Source organism: Aphidius gifuensis, linkage group LG2 (genome assembly GCF_014905175.1).
Source record: "Aphidius gifuensis isolate YNYX2018 linkage group LG2, ASM1490517v1, whole genome shotgun sequence".
Lineage (NCBI taxonomy): Eukaryota > Metazoa > Arthropoda > Insecta > Hymenoptera > Braconidae > Aphidius > Aphidius gifuensis.
The window spans coordinates 14,007,279-14,032,120 of NC_057789.1; the positions used below are offsets into that span (position 1 = coordinate 14,007,279).

Genomic DNA, 24,842 nt, shown 5'->3' on the forward strand with positions numbered 1-24,842 from the left:
TAGAAATTATTGAATAAAAAATTTTATCTTTTCGAATTTCCGTTAAAATTTATTTACAAAAAAAAAATATATTTTTAATTTTTTCCTATACTTGAATTTGGACGCACGTATGCGTATAATAATTAAAATTGATTCCTTTTATATGAAAATTGATTGAAACTACTTATATCATTCATTGATATAATATTAGTATTATTCCTCTAAATTATTAAAATTGAAATTTAATCTTTTTAAATTTTTCTTTGAAATCTTATCTACTGTTACGTACCAAGTTGAAAAATTAAAATTAAACTATGAAATAACAAAAAAAAGAAAGAATATGTAAAACCAAAATTAAATAAGCAAATAATCATAGAATAATTAAAATAAATCAACTTGGTATTTCACGTTATTATTAAAAAATCCTCTTATTTTGTTATTCCCTACAGGGTAACGGGTTAGGAGGGAATGTGTATGATTGTAGATGTACCTTGATGTAAAAATAATCCGAAACAATTGTTGTTGAGAGCGTGTCAATCTGGATGGTCGCCTGTTGATGTTGGTAGTCTCGAATAATCCAAACGGTAAAATAAACTCGAAGCACAGAAAACAACACCCCGGAGAAATGTCACAGTCAATAATTCTATAGTATTAGGAACAGTGAATTTATAAACGGAAAAATAATAATTTAAACACAAAGATTATTTAATTCAAATTCACTTTTAAAATTTTATTTATTAGAACGTAAAAGTTCAATTGATTTTATTATTTATCTAATTATATTTGATTTTATAAAATTGATTTAAATTTAATTTAGATATTGTCCAAACAAAAGTTGTCGCAAGAGTGAAGCTCCTTAAATTATAAAATAATAATTCCCATAAAAATTAAATTAAAAAGTAGGGATGATTTAAAGTGGCAACATCTTGACCAATTACATTTTACCTGTCCCACGATAGTCAGCGTTTAATATTTTACTTAGAGAATTATTTGTAACGTCAACGGATGTAAAATATCGAGTAGCTAGAGTGACTTTGAACTGCGGTTTGCAAAAATAATTTAAAATAAAAAACATAATATTGTGAGAAAAAAGGTAAAATGTTGATTTTGCTAAAATAACATAAAAATAATTTAACAAATAAAAAGGAAAAAATTTAATTGTTTACTCGTTATTTTATATGCCCTTGGATTCACTAAATATTTTATTTATTTATTTATAATATTGATACCAAGACGTAACACTACAAAAAAAAAATTTCTTTTCTTACTCGGATTCGAACGCTCGCATGCGTATAAAAATTGAAATTGTCCCTTAAAAATTAATAAACTACCTATATCATTCATTAATATAATATTAGTGTTATTATTATAAACTACTAAAAGTTTATCTTTTCAAATTTATCAAAAAAAAAATAAAAAATTTATTAAAAAAAAAAAAAATACCTTTTTTCCATACTTGGATTTAAACGCACGTCTGCGTATAATAAGTTAATTCGTTTTCTTCTATATAAAGATTGATAAACTACTTATATCATTTATTGATACAATATGAGTATTATTCTTATAATATACTAAATTAAAATTTAATCTTTTCAAATTTGAAAAAAAAAAAAATAAAAATTTTATTTACAAAAAAAAATATTTTTTTTTCCATACTTGGATTTGAACGCGAGTCTGCGTATAATAATTTACATTGGAGAAATAATTTCTTTTGTTTTGACTTGGATCTGAACGCTTGCATGCGAATAATAATTGAAACTTTCCCCTTTTTATACAAAATAATTTTTGTTCCCGATAAACTACGTATATCATTCATCGATATAATAGTAGTATTAGCCTAATAAATTATTGAATAAAAAATAAATACTTTCGAGATTTTCCTAAATTTATTTTACAAAATTTTGTTTGGTGTTCTTACTTGGATTCGAAAACTCGCATGAGTTTAATAATTTAAATTTGTCTCCTTTTATATGAAAATTAATAAATTACCTATATATTTTATTGACATAACATTAGTATTATTATTATAAACTATTAAAAATCAATTTTCCCAAATTTTTTAAATTTATTTACAAAGAAAAATAGATAAAGTTTTTCCTACTTGAATTTAAACCGTCACATGCGTATAATAATTTAAATATGTCTCCTTTTTATATAAAAAAAAGTAAACTACTTATATCATTCATTGATATAACATGAGTATTATTCTTATATATCATTCAATTAAAATTTAATCTTTTCAAATTTTCTTTAAATTTATTTAAAAAAAAAAAAAAAAATTTGTTTTACCCATACTTGGATTTGAACACACGCATGCGTATAATAATTGGAATTGTCCCCTCTTATATGAAAGTGAATAAACTACTTATGTCATTCATTGATATTTTATTGGTATGATTTCTATAAATTATTTAATTGAAACCTAATTTTTTTTCATTTCTTTTTAAATTTATTTACAAAAAAAAAAAAATTTTTTTTTCCCATATTTGGATTTGAACGCAGATATGCGTATAATAATTTGAATTTGTTTCTATTTCAATGAATTTTAACAGACTATTTTATATCAGTCATTCATAAAATATTAGTATTATTTTAAAGTAATAAGTAAATAAAAGTTTAAATTTTTTAAAATTTTCTATAAATCTTTTATTAATCTTTTTCTAATTTTACGGAATGAATTTGTACTATCGATACTCAGATTTGTACACATGAACGCGTATAGTAAATTGACAGTGTTTCCCTTTTAATGAAAAGTGAATAAACGACTTATTCAGCGGTGTAATATTATAATAATTCTAGTAAATTATTAAAGAAATTTTTTTGAATTTTTGAATTTTTTTTTTGTATAATTTTGTTTCTACAATTTGTTTTCTATACTAAAATTAGAACGCATAAATAGGTATAGTAAATTCAAACTAATTCCCTTTCAATAAAATTAAATAAACTATTCATAACATTCCTTAATATAATATTAGTACTATTTATAATGAAAATGAAAAAAAACCTCTTTGTGTTTAAAAAAAAAAAAAAACTAAATAAAAATTTCTTTGTGTAAGAGTATTGATGAAAATCATATAAAACTTCATTGTGAGAATAATAATGAAAATGAAATAAAACTTCTTTGTGCGAGAGTATTAATAGAAAATTCAATGAAAATTTTTTGTGTGAGAGAATTAATAGAAAATTAAATAAAACTTCTTTGTGTGAGAGCATTAATAGAAAATTAAATAAAAATTCTTTGTGTGAGAGTATTAATAAAAAATTAAATGAAAATTCTTTGCGTGAGAGTATTCATAGAAAATTAAATGAAAATTTTTTGTGTAAGGGTTTTAATAAAAAATTAAATAGAAATTCTTTGTGTTAGAGTATTAAAAAAAAATTTGAATAGAAATTCTTTGTGTGAAAGTATCAATAAGAAAAGTCAATAAAAATTCTTTGTGTGAAAAATTAAAAATTATTGAAAATAAATTATGTAGAGTATTAATAAAAAAAAATTAAATAAAAATTCTTTGTGTGAGAGTATTAATAAAAAATAAAATGAAAATTCTTCGCGTGAGAGTATTAATAAAAAAATTCAATGAAAATTCTTTGTGTGAAAAATTAAAAATTATTGAAAATGAATTATGTAGAGTATTAATAAAAAAAAATTAAATAAAAATTCTTTGTGTGAGAGTATTAATAAAAAATAAAATGAAAATTCTTCGCGTGAGAGTATTAATACAAAAATTCAATGAAAATTCTTTGTGTGAAAAATTAAAAATTATTGAAAATAAATTATGTAGAGTATTAATAAAAAAAAATTAAATGAAAATTCTTTGTGTGAGAGTATTAATAAAAAATTCAATGAAAATTCTTTCCGTGAGAGTATTAATAGAAAATTAAACGAAAATTCTTTGTGTGAGAGTATTAGCGGAAAATTAAATGAAAGTGATTTGGGTGAGGGTTTAAAAAAAAAAAAAAAAAACAAAAAAAAATTAAATAGAAATTCTTTGTGTGAGAGTATCAATGAAAAATTAAATAAAACTTCTTTGTGTGGGAGTATTAATAAAAAAATAATTGAAAATTCTTTGTGTAAGAGTATTAATAAAAAATTGAATAAAAATTATTTGCGTGAGAGCAATAATGACTAAAAAAAAAATTCCCTTGTGTGGGGATTTGATTAAAATTTTTTGAAAATAAATAATATTAAAATAAAAAAAAAAAAAATAAAAAAAAAATAATGTTGAATTAAATAATATTTCCTTGGGTGGGGATTCAAATAAAAAATTGTTGAAAAAAAAAAGAATATTGAATTAAATAAATTTCCCTTGGGTGGGGATTTGAATAAAAAGTTGTTGAAAAAAATAATGTTGACTTAAATAAAGATCCTTTGGGTAGGGATTTGAAAAAAAAAAAAACAATTATTGAAAATAAATTATGTTGATTCAAATAAAATTCCTTGGGGTAGGGATTCGAATGAAAAATTATTGAAAATAAATGATGTTGATTTGAATGAAACTCCTTTGGGTGGGGATTTGATTGAAAATTGTGGAAAATGAATAATATTGAATTAAATGAAATTCGCTTGTGTGGAGTTTCGATTAAAAAAATTGTTGAAAATGATGAATATCGAAAAAAAAAAAAAAAAAAATTCCCTTGTGTGGGGATTTGAATAAAAAATTGTTGAAAAAAAAAATAAAAAAAATAATGTTGAATCAAATAAAATTTCCTTGGATGGAGATTTAAATGAAAAATTGTAAAAAATAAATGGTGTTGCATTAAATAAATTTCTCTGGGAATGAATAAAAATTATTTAAATTCAGTTACTCCACAAAACAGTCACGCAAAATATGACTATTTAGAAAGGGACATCACAAATAGTTATACAAATTCGTATGAAAGTAGTAGCAATTGTATAGAAGTATAAAACTTGTCGCTTGGCGTAAGGCTTTGCCTTCCTCAAGCTCACGCTTACTGTGGGGGGGGGGGGGGAAGGTAGGACAAGATGGTTGTCAGCCAGGTTTGCGACGATAGTCGATCTCGAAATTTATATTTCTTCTTACACTAGCCATCCAGTACATAGGAGGTAATGAATAAATAATGATAATGGCAGGTAATGATAAATAATTTTTTCTAATTTTTCAAGCACTGACCATCCAGCATAAGGTGTAACGATTCTCGTTGCCTTAAAGGCTAAGCCACATAGACAATGGTTCGACTCTTCAACTAGCGACATCATCAACATCAAGTCACATTAGAATAGGGCAAATCCCCTTTCTTTTCGATTTGTACAATTGAGTAAAATAATTAGTGAGTGAAAACTTGCTCTCTTGTCTTTGAGACGTCAGACTGACTGAACCTCTCTTTTAACCAGTCGTCTGGCGACGGTAAGTTTGAGGTTATTTTTGTATGTTGAACATGTTGGATCAACCACCATGTGTTACCTTTTGTTTAACTTTGATTTTATGATCAACTCAAGGCGGATCCTCGAGTTGATTATGATACTTTTGATTATTAGATTTAGCTTCTTAATTATTAATTAATGAATATTTTGTTGGACGCGGTTCCCTTTAGATTAGGATTTTTGAGATATAATTGGATTAGTTATTTTGTATTTGAGTTACGTTGGCTGTTTGAGTTACGTTGATAATTGAGTTTGTTTGATAAATAAATATAAAGTAAATGAATTAATGGTGTCTTTTGTTATTATTTTGGGGTATTTATTAATTATTATTTTCAGGTAAAATAGTTGTAACAGCTTTATCTGGCCCTTCTACCAAAACCCACACACTGAGCGACCCTGCGGCTTTCCTCTAGATTGCTTGTTTCGGTTGTTTTATTCATTTGTTTAATTGTATTTTGTCCAGGTATGAATGTGTTCTGAGCGCGAGATTGTGTTAGGCCTTTTTCCTGGTTTTAAGGCGATTTGAAACCCCCTGTCTTTATTTATTATGTTTTTGGATACAAATTATTATTATTATTATGTTGGATTTATTGGATTTTAGCTTTGATTATCAAAAAGGACAATTTACAGGTGAAATGACGATAACAAGCGGTCCGAGAAGATAACTGGCAGAAATGTCATGTTACAAAGGGGGCAGTAGTAAATCATGGAAAATTCCGAAGAATTTTAAGAATTCGAATAAGAATAACATTCTCAATAATCGTAAAGATACATATTAATAATTTGTAATATTTTAAATTGTTATAGAACAAATCCAGTTGGAAATGAATTAAACCATATGATAAATTAAGAACGTGTACACGAAGGAATTCAGCTGCAGTTAAAAACAAGCATAAATTTTTTCTTTCATTATAAGAAAGAGACGTCTCAATAATAGAGTTCAATAATTACTAATGGAAATGAAACTATCATTGCATGAATAATATATGAAATCAATAACTATTTTTTTTTTCTCTCTTTTTCCAAAAAAAAAAAAGGTGGGCAAACTCACTCTTACTGTGGGAGTGAAAGATGAAGGGATAAAGTGTCTGACGAGACAACGGAATCCTGGTTATCTTTAGAAAGTATTGAAACAAGATGAAGGGACTAGGCGTCTGACGAGACGACAATATCCTGGCTATCTTGAGAAAATATTAAAAGAGTAGAAAGGAAAAACACGATTGTGTTTACTATTAGAAATAGCTCGTTTCTGTAAATTTTTGGTCTCTCGAATAGTTGCTGCCTTCTTCGGAATGCAGTGACAACAAATGTAACGGTAATCAGGTTTGATAAACTCCCTGATCTTCGAAATTTTTTTTTTTTGATTAAATAAATAAATTAGAAGTAGGTAAATAATAATGAGAATGGCCAAGTAAACAGTTAAACAAAAGAATAGTAGAATTACAAAGAAACTAAAACTAAATATTCGGAAATAATCAGTCGGATAGGCAAAATATTGAGATAAATTAATAACCGAATGAAAAACAAAGTAAGATCCAAATTGAAAGAAGAAATAATCTCTGAATTATTTATCCCTTCAAGTGGGATAATGTTACACAATAAAAAGCTTAAACATGTAGAAATAAGTATCGAGAAATCATAATTCTAAAGACAAGAAATAGTCTTTAAGTAGGATAATAAAATTTATATATATGTTTAATCGTGATCACCAGCATCAGTCAACAATTCAGCAAACAACAAGAACGAGGTGACAACAAGATGACGTCAATAAAACACGTCAAGTACAGCTACCTTGTAACACAGGTACAGTCGACGCAGACGATGACTTAGTCTATGCACCAGATGGAAAGAGTCTTGGAGTGAAACAAGATATTATCAAGGGAAATATACTAAGCCAGCCACAACCTGACTTTGGAGGCGAATAATCACGATGAGGTATACATTTATTGTGGACGCTACAAAAAAGTGGTGTCGAAAATTCACTGGGTAAAGTTATGTATAAGTTTGTGTATGAAGATAAAGATTGGAGATCAAATATAAACCAAATCAAACCAACGACCGAAGAGGCAGAATAGATAGACTCTGAGGTAGACTTAGGATTAGAACTATGGTTCCAAGAATGTAACACTAATTGTCAACTATGTGGTGCTGATCATACTGCTAAACAGCAGCTGCTAAATATAAAGCAAACCGAGAATCAACTCCAAAAAAAAATCTACAAAAATGTTATTACCCAGAGAGTAAGGCCAACAACGTAGCAAAATGCCAAAGAATCCAATTTTGTTAGAACAGCTCAGCTTTCAATCGTGAAATTGCCCTTTAACAAGTCAAAGGGCAAGAAAAAGTGGAACGACTAGTTACCATTCAACTGCCAAAATATTACCAATAAAAAGAAATCCTAATCAATGTGAAATCTGCACCATGGAATTCGTGACCTCTAATGAGTCAATATAAAAAAAATAAATAAAAACAATAACTTCAAGAACGTCAAGAACTCCCAGAACTTCGAGAACTTCTAGACTCAACTATAGATACTAAGTAAAAATATTCCCAGAATTAAAGCCAAAAATGGACGTAAATAATTACGGAATTGGACGATAAGCCTTCCGTTTACGTACACTGCGTTCCCTGAACGGAAGGTTTTACTGTGGGGGTGTAATGTCCTGCGGTAAGCGCTGAACTTTTTTCAATTTTAGATAAATTACATTTTATAAAATTTTATATTCAGGGTACAATCGGATACCCTTAGCTCCATCTTATGCATTATAAGGGTAACAGTTAAGGGAGCAAACGCATCCCCGAGCACCACCGAATGTTCCCGACCTACCCTACGGTCAGCTTGTGCCACTGACCCAATATATAGTTCAGTTCGCTGGGATCCCTGATCCAGTGACTACTAGCTCTTCCAGCTCTAACTGCTTTAATATTTGCTCTAAAAAGTCTTAGAATAATTTTAAGAGTCACCAGCCGAAAACTGTAAGTTATATTTATTTAATATTTTTTTGATATATTTTGCTCAAATATTCTCACTTATATTCACATAAATTTTGGCTACGTAAATTATTAATCTCAAACTTATTAAAATAATTTTAAATTTGACTTGTAATAAATTCCGACCACATGGTCTAAGTTGGCTTGTTCTTTTAATTCAAATTTAAGTGCAAGCTTTGTGTTAAATTATTTAATCAAATAAATATTGAATAAAGTAAATCGTAGTTGGCTGACTTAAGCAATAATTCGCATACTAAAAATAATTAATTATTTCAAATATAAAAATCAACGACCTCGTGGTCATAAATTTGGTCTTAACTACGACCTGTAAAGTATAGTATAGCGTTTATGTAATTGTTAAATTAAAAGTAAAAGTGATCTTCGTTATAATTTTCATTGTAAATTCAGTGTAACACAAGTGCGTCAATTATGTCAAGGCCCATATTGGTCCAAATTTAACTATCTTTTACTCAACATCAATACTACTGATAAAGTTGTGGTATTTTAATAATAAATTTACCATTTTATTCAACATTATGTTATTCGTGTTTGACTCAAGTTTTATAAATTATTTGTGTTCAATTTGTGTACTATTTTCGCGTAGTTTTCAGGTTCCTTTTTACCTTTTCCTACATTGCGCAAATTTATCTCCCTACCCTTCTAATGCGTCTTAATTGAGCAGGATAAACAGGGTTAATTTAATTACATATCAGGCAGGATTATTTTAAAGGAGAATATTGGGTTGTCTAATGAATAATCTGGCTACGATATTTCATCATGATATTTTGCTATATTTTTCTATATTTTCCTTTATGTTTACGATGTTTCCTCGATATTTTCCCATTTTATCGTGTTCAGATTAATAAAGGGACTTAGAAAATTTTCAAGGGATCTACTATAGTTGGGGGAGGGGGGAGAACTTAATTGATATGTTTCTATATTTATCGTAATTTTTTTTATATTCACTGACTTTTCTTTGATGTTTTCCTATTTTTTTTTTACATTCACTGATATTTTCCCATATATATCGTATTTTTCTTTATATTCAGTGATTTTTTTCTTCATATTTACTAATATTCTCCATATTTATCGAATTTTCCTTTATATTCAGTAAGTTTTCCTCGATATTTACTGATATTTCCCTGATATTTTCTCATAATTATCAGATTTTTCTTTATATTCAGCGCTTTCTTCTTTATATTCACTAATATTTTCTCATATTTATGGTTTTTTCTTTATATTCAGCAATTTTTTCTCTATATTTACTGATATTATCCCATATTTATCGTTTTTTTCTTTATATTTAGTGATTTTTCTATATTTTCCTCTATATTTAATGGCATTTTTCATATTGATTGTATTTAGATTAAGGGATTTAGAAAATTTTCGGGGGGGGGGGGGTCTACAATGGTTGAAGGGGGGAGGGGGGTCCAGATAAAAAGCGAAAACAATAGGAAATTAAAATTCCTTAAAAAAAAAAAAATTAGTTTTTTTAAATTTTTTATAAAGAATGTGATTCATAGTTGAAAATTTTTTCAGAGAGTCACAAAAGTTTTATATTAGGTTCAATATAATCGTTTTTCACAATTATATAACTTTAACAAATAATTTTTTTTCGTACGAATAGTATTTTTTTAAAAAAAAAAACACAATATTTTTTTTTTTTATTTTTTGGAGGAAAAAAAATGGCCGAATAGATAATGCTTTTCTTTATTAGGGGCGATAGAACTTCCAGAGCCGCTTCTTTTAGGCCGAATCTGAAGTCTCTACGACATTTACTTTAGAAGTTATGAACGTTTTTTTTCGGGGATAAATCCAATACTACGGCTGAGCCTTTCGTTAATACAACAATAACAATAACAATTACAATAATCTGCTCGAAAGTTTGTTAAAATAGTCGACTATAAAATTTCAGAAAGAATTGACTCGAATACTAGGCAAGAAGACTTAATGATTAATGGTAGCAAAGTTGTCCTAGAAAAACAGGAAAAATCAAAACTTCCTCTACACATTAAATGTCAAGGCTGCCAATATATAGTGCATAAAACGTAAAATTGTAATAAAAAAAAATTGAGTGACAATCGTAAGCAGAAACAAAGACGTGAGTCTTGCGTCCATCGTCAAAACAAGGATCAAGAATCGAAATTCATCGATAAAAAAATAAGTAACAAAGCTCTTGAAAAGAGCGAAGAATTTAGAGCGCTTTTTAGAGAAAAAGAGGAACAAGTTTTCATAAATTACCTGAAAATAATAAAGCTTTAAATTATAGTATGCTCCAGGATAAAAAGATAATTAACATAATAATGCTTGTAAGTACTATCATACCAGCAATGCTTGAATTCTATTGTTGGTCGTTACTGGGTATACTCATCACAATGTTCGTTTGGTTAATAAACCTGAATGTCACAATATTTTGCGCCGATAACAAAAGAAAAATGTACTCAAGAATAAATACACTAGAAAAAAGGTATCAAATATTGAGGGCTTATTGATCTACCTGGCATCTGTATTTCTCCGTTTCTCACAAACCAATGAAGGTTCAAACTGCAGCAGATAAAGTGTTTTAAGAAATGAAATCAAACAGTATCAATTTCATGAATCCAGATGCTAATGACAATGAACAAAGTGAATCAATCGGAAAATGGAGATGAACGACTTGATGAAAATGACATTTATCAAAGTGCACCAATAAGTCCAAAAAGTCAACAAAAAAATGATGATGATTATAATGAAGAATGTGCATCAATAAACTGCATGAATCCTAAAGGAGACGTGTAAACTGAATTCAATGTGATGGACAGTCTGACAAATGGTTTCACTTGGATGATGATAAGAAATAGCAGTGTTCAAACTGTAAACCTGAAAATCAACAATCAGAATATGTACCACAAGAAGTATGTGCAATATCAATGCTAATAGAACCATTAAGTGTTCATGGAAAAAATGAACGTCAAGATAAAGAAAAATTGATAGATGAAGAAACTTGGGTGTTGACCAAAGTACCAATTGGTACAAAAATACTAACAAACAAATGGGTATTCAAAGTCAAACCAAGTATTGATCGTAAAATAGACAGATATCGTTCAAGGTTGGTGGTGAAGGATTGCCAGCAGAGAGTTGGACTGGATTATAAAGAAACATTCAATCCAGTAGTTAGAGAAAACTTACTGAGAATGTTACTGGTGATTGCTGCTTTAAATAAACGTCAAACTCAACAATTTGACGTCAAGACATTTTTTTTGTATGGCGAACTGTCAGAAGAATTATACATGTATCAACCTAAGGGTTTGTGAAACAACACAAGCAAAGTATGCAAACTAAATAAAAGCTTATACCGATCGAAGCAAGCACCTTGTTGTTGGAACCAAAAATTTATAAAGTGCTTCAAGAAATTTAATATGAAAAGTTTAGACAGTGACAGTTGTGTATTCAAATCACCAGGTGATATTAATGATTCAATTTTTCTAGCTATATATGTAGATGATGGATTAGTCACGTCTGAAGAAAAATAAAAAATAAATGAACTATTGAAGCATTTACGTAACAAGTTAGAAATAACAAATACAAAATTAACTCTATTTCTGGGTATGGAATCAAAACAAAACAATGATGGTTCAATTGAAGCAAAACAAGCAGAATATATGAATGAAATAATCGACAAATTTGAAATGACAGATTCTAATCAAGTTAGTACACCATCTAATGATAATCAACGATTGACCATGCTAAGTAGGAGTGCCAACATAAACATAAACGAGTACCAACTGCCCCTTATCGAGAAGCTGTTGGAAATCTTCTGTTTTTATCACTTATGACACGACCAGATATATCATTCTCAGGGAACAATGTGAGCCAGTTCTGTTCAGGTCCAAGTGAAGCTCAGTGGGACGGAGTGAAAGGAATTTTTAAGTACGTAAAAGGTACAGTTGATTGTGGTTTTGAATTTAATTCAGATAGTAAACTGCAATATATTGAAGAATATTTAGATGCTGATCATGCTGGTGATAAAGCAACTAGAAAATGAGTATCAGGTTATATCAACAAGATGGCAAATTCACCAGTAATTTGAGGTTCCAAGAGACAACTGTCAGTTGCTTTATCAACTGCTGAAGCAGAATTTACGGTTGCATAACTTTTGTATACACGGTTACATAACTTTTTATTGCAACATAGATAACTTTAACATTGTTAAAAAAATATATCGTAATAACATAAATTATATTTTATTGACCACAAAATTGAATGAGATTAGTATATTTTGCCCGATAATATACTGGCTTTTCAGATACTTGTCTTCCTAAGTCGAACGATTTAACATTTAAATAAAAATCGATGATGTACTCAATCAATTGCTTACGATGATTGTCAAATAATTCTTGGTTTGAAACATGTTCATTCATAATTGCATTTTTAAATGAAAAACTGACTTGATTAAATATTTTATTAGCTAGAATTGCTTTGAAATTAAAAAGAAAAATATTATGTCCATGCTCACGAATAATGCTCTCAGAGTGTTTGCATATATTCCGCACGTCTTCTGATGGACTTGTGGGCCTCTATTTTTTAATTTTGCTAATGATGGAATTTCTCCATCAATAAGTTGTTGTTTACAAAATTCACATCCAACGACACATTTAATAAGTTTATGTGCTATATAGCCAGCAATATAAAGTACAGTCTCCTCAACTAGTGGTAATAACAAAATATGTGTTGAAATATAATTATGATCACGTTCAATATCAATTCGTAATTTATCATAATCTTATTGGACATTTAATATGTTCTTTTCTTGATGAAACATGCAAAATATTTATAATATCAAAGAAATAATTTCCATTTTTAAATCCTTTAATTCATGTCCAACTAACAAACGTTTATAAGCAGTCTTAAATTTCTGAGCATTGCGATTGTTGTTCAAACCACCACGACTTCTCATAGCTGAGAAAAAAGTTTAAATATAATCTTGAGATAGTTTAAATGTTAATACATATGACAAGCCTACTAATTTTAGTTTATTGAAAAAAAAAAATGTTAATTAGGTCGATAACAAGACCTAAAAATCCAGTTTTTCTTCTTGATTGTAAAATGGGAGTTCCCCATTCATCTGTTAAACTTTCAATGTATTTTCTGAAAAAATTAGCGTGTTTTTGTAATGTCATATAATTCTTGTCATTCAAAGGATAGTCAAATTTTTGTTCAGAAAAACGTTTTTTGCAGTTAAGCATATCACCAACGTCATTAACATTTTGACAAAAAATTTCTGTAGTTGTAGAGTTATCAAATTTAGCTTGAAGTAATGGATCTTGATGGTTTCGTGAATAAAGCAAAGCTTTGTGAACACTGCTACTGGGTGTTTGCATAGTTAGTTTCAGGTTCATTTTATTGTTTTCATGATTAATATGTTTATTTGTCAATTTATTAGCAGCTCTTACTTGTTCTTCAGCCTGTAGCTTATGTAAATTTTCAATAAATAACCAACTAATCATGTCTTTATCAGCTGTCTTGAGAACTTTTTTATCACCTAACGTATTTCTAACTAATTTTATATCATGACGTAGATCACTTATTAGATAACATGGTTCGTCAGTTGCTGGATTTTCGAAAAAAGGCTTAAAATAAGGAGTCCCATAGTTGAAGTTGGCCCCAAGCTCCTCACACATTGAATAATTAGTTGAAGCTCCATCAAAAGTAATTGAATAAACTTTGCATTCACGCTCGTGTAAAAGTTTCGATGCAGTTTCTCATAAACTTACACGATCAGAACCACATAATCCATTAACTAAAAAATAACCAATAGGAATTTTCTAGTTTTCTGCCATGGAAACAGCCATGAGCATTTTTGGCCATTTCTGGGCTGTTTTCTTCGCTCGTAGTTCTTCAATCTTTTTTTTATATTTAATTTGACGACGAACCATACTTTACCATCACCGATAACTCCATTTGTCTAGATATCGAATCATTGAGTTTCAAATATTCAATCATGTGTCGATAAGTTTGTACTTTATTTTTGTAGTACATGTTTTGTTTTAAAAGTAAACCGATTTTCTTAGCTGCATCCGCAGCCTCTGTTTTGATAAGTTTTAATGTTCGATTGCCTCTTCTGGGATTATTAAAATCTGTTAATTCAACTTTCTTGATATACAAAGGTTGAAAACGTCAACGTTTTTTTGAAGGTACATAATTTTCATTCAAGTCTGAAAGTTTAATTTATATATAAAAAATAATACATTGGTATACTTAATTTTCGTTTAAACAACACTTACTTTCATCAATACTGTATTCGTCTTGTGATTCATTAATATCACACACTGGTGTACTACCTAAATGAAAAATTATAATTCGTTAGTATGTATATTACTTAATAGTGTATACTTAGATATTTAAATTTTTGAATATAACAATTTATAAAGTACTATCTATTGATTGTAAATAAATAAATTGCAACTCACAACGTCATAATCATCACAATTCAATAATGACTCAGGTACCAATTTATCTTGGTAATTTGGCTATTGCTCAATTGGTTATTGTTGCTCGTTGAATCATTAAGTGGCTCTTTATTTTTTGTATAAAGATGGTCATTATTTGTTGATGTATCAATTAAGCACTGACTGTTATCAGATGCTGTCAGTGTTGATCAATATTCTTGATTATTTACACAAGATGATTGAGGTGAAAATGGTACCAAAATTGAAGGTACTGAACTACTGGCAAGCTTTGTGATTGGCTTTCCATTACAAAGAATATTCGATTTAATATCTTTATGAAAATGATAAAAACAAATTCGAAGATCAGATACATCATTCAGGGAATTTATTTCACAAGCCTTTTTTCATTTTAAACATAAACCAGAATCTTTTGGAAATTAAAAAAAAAAACTTTGTGAGCCATCTGGAATCACGGGTTCATTATGTGTAAACATCTTCGGCGTGTTGTTGTACTTGAACAAAATAATAATAAGTACACATTTCAACATTTTTTTCATTCATTTATAAAAATATTGTTTGTTTTTATTTTATTTTTTTCTATTTTCATACAATTATTGTTATTCAGTAATTTTTAATAATTAATGGTTTTAAAATTTCGATATATCGATTTTTTTTTCCTAATTCAATAATGATCGATAAAACTCATCAAGTAGAAAAAAAATATCAAATAAAATTTTTTAATATCTCCAATAGTTTTCGAGTTATTGATATTTTTCTGGTGTTGGTGGTAATTTTTTTCGTAATTGATAATATAAGAGAGCTAAGAAAAGATGTAGCTGAGTAAAATATTTTGGCTAGTAAAAATATGTAGGTATTGTTTATAATTGAGTCTAAGTAAAAAATATAGCTCAGGAAATATTTAGCTAAGGAAAAGATGTAGCTGAGGGAAAAATTAAACTGGTGAAGTTATGTAGATATTGTTTGTTTGTCTATAATTGAGACTGAGTAAAAGATGAAGCGGCTAAGTAAAAAATGTAGCGAAGTAAAAAATCTAGCTCAACAGAAGATGTAGCTAAGGAAAAAATTAAGCTAGTGAAATTATGTAGATATTGTGTGTTTGGCTATAAATGAGACTAAGTAAAAGATCAAGCGGCTCAGTAAAAAATATAGCTAAATAAAAAATCTAGCTAATGAAAAAATTTAGCTGAGTAAAAAATCTAGCTGAGGAAAAGATGTAACTGAAGGAAAATTCAAGCTGATCAAAATATGCTTGGCTACAATTGAGACTAAGCAAAAAGTTTAGCGGCTAAGTAAAAAACCTAGTGGCTCAGTAAAAAATCTAGCAGTTTTCGTACAAATCTTACAAAGTTTTCGAACTTTGTTCATGCTTCTAACTCCGCCATTTTGAATTTTTTTCAGAAGTTTTTTTTTTTTTTTGTTTTTGTCTTTTTGAGTGCTACAACTCGTCTAAATAACATTTTTTAATTAAAGCCATATTTTTTCAGGAAAATCCATAAACAGATAAAATCGGCCCGAAAAAAAAGTGATTTTATCGAAAAATTTTTCAAATAAAAAGTGATAGTTTTGATGTAGAAAACGTTTTGGTGCAAAAAAAAAATGCAGTATCCATTAAAAAAAACTATGCTTATACCGGAAACTCCGCCATTTTGGATTTTTCGAATTTTTTTTTTTTTCTCCGCCTTCCTCCAAACCCTACAACTTTTACTTGAAACATTTTACAATTTAAGCTATATTTTTCGAAAAAAATCCATTAATAAATTAAAATTGGACGGTTAGTATATATATTATATATATATAATTATAATATGAACTTTACTTTGCCTAACAAATGCAAGCATAACCAAGAAATACCAATAAAATACTTGTATTAATATTTATATATGCCGTTGTATTAATATTATTATATATATATATATATAATAATAAATAAATAAATAAATAACTAAATAAATACTTTCATTGTCATATATATAAATACTCCAACTGTCACCCCCGCCCAAAAAATAATTGTAGTATTATTTATTAGTGTCATACAAAAATGTATTGACAATATGCAGCCAAGTTCTGAAAAATCAATTTTTTTTTTCCATGTATTTTATTTATTACAAGCGAATGAACAATGTACACCTCTATGAAAATAATTTCTGATGACACTTACTTATGAAATGATAATTCGTTATGGTTTGTTGAGTTCTTTCTACATAAATAACAAGTGAGCTTTTCCATGATTTGCAATAATTATTTAAAATATTCATTTAGTGTTGAAAAACTTCTTTAACGATATTAACAAAATGATTTTTGACAGATCAACATAACCTTCAAGAATAACAACAAGCGAAACCCCTTTTACTTGTCCCTTTTACTCTTACTCTATATTTGAATTCGGCCCCTGACATCTACTGTCGTCAACTTGTCTCGAATAACGGCCAGACAATGACAAACCATTGTGATTTGTAAATGATGCTATTTCCTTGGCGCTAATCCACTACCACTGCTAGTATGAGATATTTTCACGACATGCTTATGCTACGCTGGCTGTGTATAAAATTTTCGGTTATATACGTACTGTATTTAGCCACTCCTGATGCATAGCATGTGCATCAGACAATCATAATAAGAATTAGGTAAAGAGGCTCCAGGATTGGTAAAGATCGATTTCTGCAGTCTGAATTGAACAATCCACTTTAATGGAGGTAAACATTATTCGATAATAAATGAATTTAATATTTTTTTTTACATTTCATATCACTAACAATCAATTGACTTCACGAACAAATTCAATTAATAAATCCATGTATGTGCTACAAGTTCCTTCTTCTACTAGAACTTGAATAAAGAATTTAGGTTTAACAACAGCGATTGCGATCTGACATAAATCAGAATAAACTCAGAAAATAGGTATTAGATGAGTCTTGACCTTAAAAGATGTAAATAAAATTGAAGAGTAGTGGAGAAATTATCATCAAACTGTCATTGCCCGGATCAGGATCAGGACTGTTATGATTACTTTCCATTTCACTCTGTTATAGCACAAATGTTAAAATTCAATGTTAGGGGTATTGTGATTCACATGACATATTCAACAACATATTAATAGATGGAAGACCTCAACCTATTTTCTTTTTTTTTCTTTTTCCATTATCATTTGTTGACATTTATTATTTTGAGTTTGATGTAGGCGGATTCATTCGAGCTATCATATAAAGTTATATTGGTACTGTTAATTTGATTTGTTTCAAACCTGCTTCAGAAGTTTTCATCGAAAAGTCTTCATAGTCCTCATCGGCAATTCCAGATTCATTAAACAATGGCTTTGGTATCATAAGTCTAGACGATGAACAGTCATGAAGATATGTATTGAGAGTGTTTCCATAGAACAAGTCATGGCTCTGATCTTTTCCATTCTCGATTTGCCGCTGGCTCACATATGGAAGTTCCAGTAGCTGCTCTAGTCGTTTGTCTGAATCTACTGAATAATTAGGGAAACAGGTTGGAGACGATAGTTTCTCACCAAAAACCTTAAAGAAAAATAATGGATGAAGAAACGATTTTTGAATTGCCGAATTGATGGACGGTGGAGGCTTGAGTCGTCATTGACATCAAATAAAGTCAAATGATGTCGCAACGAGTAAAATGCAGTTGTAAACAATTCCATAAAATTTAATTGCTTTTAAACTATCGATCAGAAATATTTTACTGCTAAATATTCTTCATTCATATGACATGGTCAATTTTTTTTCAATTGACTTGTTATAAAATTTGTTCGTAATTCTAAATGTAGAAAGTACTTTATTTGTTCCGGTAACCATTTTCGAAAAAAAATCGAATCCGATCTCGCCTATAATCTGCATATCCGAGTAGAAATTTTTATCGGATAGCCTGAACACTAATCCAGGCCGGATCAAGATATCATAAGGCTATCTCTATTCGAGAAACTCTATCACATCCTGATCAAGTCTGGATCAGGCACTTCCATCTTTTCCTTAATAGGAATAGCCTGGTCCGGTCCGGAACAGTGTTTAATTTTTACGATTTATTGTTAGTTTAATAATTGCATATTCAAATAATAAATTCATAACAGGGCAACTCGCATTACATCAAGGTATGCCACTAGATTTGCTAAATCTATCTTCAGTTTTTTAAAAGATATTACTGAGAAAAAGTGAGGGTGAAGAATATAATTATAAAATTCAGAAAGTCACGGAATAACACTCAATCTCTCTAAGGGTGCAATCGTGAAAAGCTCGTTGTATGTCAATGATTTCGTCGACTCAGTGTTGCCCAGCTCAGATAATTACAGTGAAATTCTCTCCGTGAACTCGCAGTCATCAGAGGGTCAGTGGAATAAGCGTTATACTCATAGACAGAAATATCAACTTTGCCTCTTGTTTTTCAATTAGCGAGAAAGAGTTTTTTCGAGTTCCTCAACTAAGGTTTTTGGAGATTTTTTTGTCAATGTACTTTCTGAAATTCTTTCTCTCGCTCAATGTCGATATCATCCGATAAGAATAAATGAATTGGTAAAGATTCCTGCGCAATCGATGGCCGATTTAGCAGCCATGAAAAAACCCGAACTTTTGCGTGTCGTGAGTTTGCACCCTGAATTTCTTTATTCGGTAGAACTTCCACAGATTTTTCGATAGTCAAATAAAGTTACCCTTGTAGAAATTTGTTCAGGATAACCTGAATCTTGATCCGGATCGGATCAGGAAATCAAAAAGTTATCCCTATTTAGGTATCTTCATCACAAACTGATCCATTCTAGATCAGGATGAACTCACCTTATCCTTATTGAGGATATCTTGATCCATTCTGGATCCAGACTTGATCAAGTAAAAATTATCTGATAATTTATTTTTTAAAATACAATTTGTCTGATCCAGATAGAATCAAGATAACCTCAACTTATTCTCAACAGGGACATCTTGATCCAATCTGGATCCAGATTTGATCATGTAGAAATTATCACATGAAAAAACAGAGCAATAATAAATGTTTATATTGGTGATACATATAAATTTTATGATGAGTTCAAAATTTATGTTAAAAAATGTTTTTCGTTATATTCTTAACTTATCAACATTTGGAAAATTATTAAACAATATAAATAACATTAATTAAAAAATAATTTTAATTTATAAGATATATTTTTCTTTTTATTTTTTTTTTTTTTAGATAAAAAAAATTTGAATCAAATAATTGTAAATAAATCAATAAGTACGATTGAAAAAAATTATTTTTTCTGATTTAAATGTTTCTCAGTTCTAGGATATTAAAGGTGTTATATTTTTAGTTATGTCTATGGCCAATATTTTCAATTTATATCTAATTTTTCTGATTTGCCAAAAAAAAAAATAGTTGAATTCAAATGTATTATTATTATAGTTGATCACATAATATTAAAATATTCGAAAATGTTAATTCACCATATTAAAATTGTAATGACACAATCAAAAATAAAATTAAAAATTAATGTATCGTTTGAATAAAAAAATAAGTAATTATTTTTTGAGTGTAAAATTGTTGACTTTTAAGATATTGTAATGGATAATAATTTAAGATGTTCATTTCGACTAATACCATAATTTAGAGTAGTATGTAAAAATTTGAATATCTACAATAAATATTCATAAAATCTCGTACATTCGATTCCGATAATAAATATAAAACGAGTAAATGAATAAGATGTTTTTATTTTAAAATACAATTTTTTATTCTAAAACTACGATTTCAAATAAATATCATTTCTAGTCACCCCCTGGTGGAAAATCTGTTGTTTTTATGACGTCATTATCGATGCTTAGATCCTTCCACTGGATGGACCCTTACAAAGAGTTATCTTTTTCTTGATAAATAAAAGAATTGCGCAGTTTCTTATCTTGAGTGTTATGATGTAATGACAGATTTTATCAGCAGAATAAACTAAATAATTAAGAATGAAAATTTGATATACCTTCATCTTGTTATAATTTAGTTAATAATTTAATTTACATTTCGTGTTTCAAATGAATACTATTATTGTGATTTCGTATATAAACCGTTTAATCTAAAAAAAAAACAACTCTCGTGACAATATAATGTGATCATCATCATCATCATAATAATACTTTGAGTTCAATATTTTTTTACATTATTTTTTGGGCAAAAAAATTTGATGATAAATAAAACAATTTAAATAAAACAATTAAAATTTTATGTAATTTTTTATGTTGACGTGATTCAATAGATAACTGTATATATTAATTTTCGTGATTTAATGATAAACTAACGACCTTATTATCATTGTAATGTATTAATAACAGGGAATGTAATGTGATGAATATAGATTTATTATCAATTGAATTAGTGATAACAAACAAAAACTGACTTCTAAGAGAAGACGTGGTTATTTTTCTCTGGAACAAGAAAGAATAAGAAAACCTTGGAAGAAAGAAGTAGCTTTAAATCGTAAAAACGGCCGATCTTGTAACAGTCAATTTCAGGGTGCTATAATTGCTGTTTTTGAATATTTTCAATTAGAAAAAGAAGAAAATGGGCCTATCAGATCAGTCAATGCAGTGGCGTAAGTACAGAACAATTTTGATTATACTTTTCAGTAGACACAGATATTTGAATTTCCTCGACATTTCTGCTCGATTATATATAGAAGATACGGAGAAAAATTTCTATCGTGGCTAATTGTTCATTAATACTAATTCAGATGAATTTTTTTCATTAATAACCAATCAATCTGAATAATATGTGTCCTATATTGAATAAAAAAATATATTTTTCAGACAACGAACTGCTGATGCTTTAAAAATAAACATCAAAACTGCTTTAAAATATATCAACATAGAAAAAACTAGTCAACAACTTGTCACCGCTGATAAAATACGGAGCCGAAAACGAATAAAACGAGATGTTACTCCAGAGATAAAACACCAAATTAAGAAAATTATTTATGGTCTCTGTAAAGAACGTAATAAAATAACTTCGATCTCTTAACACACGTATGCTTCATTGATTGCAGTTCATTTAAAGCATATTATTTATATCTTTGCAGGATGCTACATTACTCTATCACTTTTGCTGGAATAACTTCAGTAAGTAAAAATATATTTTATTTATTTTAGGTTTGACTCTCATTTGGTTAAATTTTTTTAACTCCTTAATATTTATTCCAAACAATTATTTTTTTTTTTTTTTTAGAACAAACAACGTAAAGCTCAATGTTTTTGAAGAAATATTAAGAAAAATTATATATGGACTTAGTTTTAAATATGTACTCCGAAATGGCAGAACATATTTACCAAAATGTCCAGCTATAGTTGAACAAAGAAGAAAGTTTTCAATCGAATTGAAACGTGCACTTGATGAAGGTAAACATATCGTTACCCTTGACGAAACATGGAAATTTCAATATGGAACTGGTAAAATCAGGGATTGGCCAGATGGTAATCCTGAGTCTTGTCAAATGAGAACATTGTTTACTGGAGCCAGATTTATTATTTGTCATGCTATTGATAGAGATGGCTAGATCAAATGCTGAGACTTTTGAAAAATGGATAAAAACACAACTTATCCCTAATTTACCAGATGTACCATGTGTTATTATTATAGACAATGCACCATATCATTCTAAACATTCAGAAAAAACAATGAATCCAGATGCAAGAAAAGAAAAAATGATAAAGTGGTTAATGAATCGTAAAGTAGAATTTGATCCCGAAAAAACAAAAAAAATTTTATATTCATTCTAAAAGAAAAAAGAAGAATAAAAACTAGGTTTGTTGTTGATGATTGGGTATCTGCAAATACTCCCTACAAAATTTTACGTCTTCCACCATATCATTGTCATTATAATCCAATAGAATTATATTAGGGATTAATAAAACAATTATACAAAAAACGTGTTGGCCTTAATTATGATTTTTCAAGAAATACATCAAATCATATTTGGGAGGAATGTCTGAATGCTATTACTCCAGATATGTCAAGACGTATCTTTGACAAAGTCAAGAAAATAATTTTGAAAGATTATAATGAGGAAGTATTAGGAATTAATGATGGAGAAGATGTAAACGTTGATTCTATGACAAAAGAAATGTTATCAGAAGCAACAAACTGAATTAGAGGAAGAACAATGTGACTTAAATATACCAGATGTAAGACAAATGTTTGAAGAACAAAAAATTAGATCAACTGCAGCATTTCAAAGTCAAAGCTATCTACCATGTGAGTCTCAAGAAGTTGATGTAGAGAAGAAGTGTTGTAGAGAGTGACCCAGTTTGTATTTCTCAAGACACAAATATAGATTTAGATTTGTCGAAAATTATGTCACAAGAAGGTATTTTTTTCAACAGTAATGACGAATCTGCAGGTCAACCAGTAGACCAAACAGTATCAATTGGAAGCATCCAGCTGTTGGACCTAAAACCCTCATTCATTGCATTAACCTATTTAAGTGACTCAAATGACAAAGAGATTAAAAACTCATTGAAAAACAAAGTGACATCTTCTGATTAAAAAAAGTTGAATCCAAATACTTGGTTAAACGATAAAATTGATGATGCTTACTTTGAACTCATTCAAAACACAGATCGATTAATACAGGTTTTTAGTTTCTAGTTTTTCAATTTACTTTATGAATTTTCTTATTCAAGCGTACAAAGTTTGACTAAAAATATTGATATTTTTTCTAACAAAAATTTGTTGATTCTAATTAATATGAGAGATGCTCATTGGTCTTTATGTGCAGTCAATTTTCATGAAAAACAAATATCTTACTGGGACAGTTTAAGCAGAAAGAAAAATCACGTACTAAATAAAATGTTTGAATATCTTGGATGCGAATACAGAAATAAAAAAAAAAGAATGGGAATAATTTAGTGAATGGTAGTGTGTTCAAGTAACAAAAAATATACCACTGCAAGAAGATTTTGATGATTGTGGTGTATTTGTATGTATGTATGGAGATCATATTGCAAGAGATGTGAGCTGTTCATTCACTGCTGAAGATATTCTACAAATTAGATTTATGATGATGGATGAAATCATATCAGCTGGATTACAGCCAAGACCACTGATATTAAGGCGTGAAATGAAACAACCCAATGTCCAACCAGTGAAACGAAAAAATTGTAATTTAAAAAACAAAGAAAAAGTTGAAAATGATACCAGACTAAATAGTAATTTCAGTCTAAATAAACAGCTGAAATTACCACCTGATACAACATCTCAAGAATCATCAATTTTACATTTAAATTATGGCGAGCCAAATTGATCAAAAATCACTGGTGTAGATTTTATTGTGTTTAGATCAGCAAGTTTCCATCAGGGAGATGAAAAACGTTTCTCAGCAGATAAACGAAATTCACAGTGTACAGCAATTGCTGCATATGCTGTTGTTAATTTGATTCAACCCGGTATCAAAATCACTCAAATATTATTAAATCAAATATTAATTCAAGGTGATCAATTTTATATGAAGTGTAAAAATATAAATCAAGTAAAATATAGTCAACTTCAACCTGAAGATCTCCTGTGTATTCCTATCAATATTAATGGTCGTGAAATGACATTAGAAATTGACCAATGTGGTGAAGGAGAATATACAGAAAATTTAGAAATGAATGTACTAAATTCTGTTAACAATTTGATTGATATGTACCGACAAAATACAAAACAATTTGGATTTTAATTTATTGGAAATGGGAAAACTTTATCATTAGGAAGAATGTTCTCAACAGATTCTAGTTTTATTTTATTCAACTATCATAATGTTGACAGATTTAATCAACTGCCAACAGCATATGGAATGGAAGGCAGGGCTAGACTATTTAAATGTTTTTTAACTGATGCTCTAGTTAAATTGATTCTTAAAGGCCATGCAAAAACTCGAATGCCTTGGCAAATTCATAGAGTGCAATGTATATGAATTGATCACTGGTTGATCATTTTTTAATAAATCTTAATGACGGTTATATCTTATAGTAAGTATTTTAAAAAGTTTAAAAAGTAGATGATTACAAAGTTTATAAAAAAATTACATATTTTCA

General features: G+C 28.5%; 1 protein-coding gene across 2 annotated transcripts in view; it reads right to left on the minus strand.

Annotated features, from left to right (window-relative positions):
- LOC122849127 overlaps window positions 1-24,842 on the minus strand; it is a 160,238-nt gene that overhangs the window by 18,506 nt on the left and 116,890 nt on the right. The window contains exons 4-6 of one of the 2 annotated variants that reach the window (XM_044147723.1): window positions 18,044-18,320; window positions 14,617-14,673; window positions 14,434-14,547 (exon numbers count right to left, since the gene is read on the minus strand). In XM_044147723.1, the coding sequence (XP_044003658.1) occupies window positions 14,510-14,547; window positions 14,617-14,673; window positions 18,044-18,320 (372 nt within the window). In that variant the 3' untranslated portion in view covers window positions 14,434-14,509. Of the gene's footprint in view, window positions 1-14,433; window positions 14,548-14,616; window positions 14,674-18,043; window positions 18,321-24,842 lie in introns of those variants that run through there. The other variant, XM_044147722.1, reaches the window with a different exon arrangement.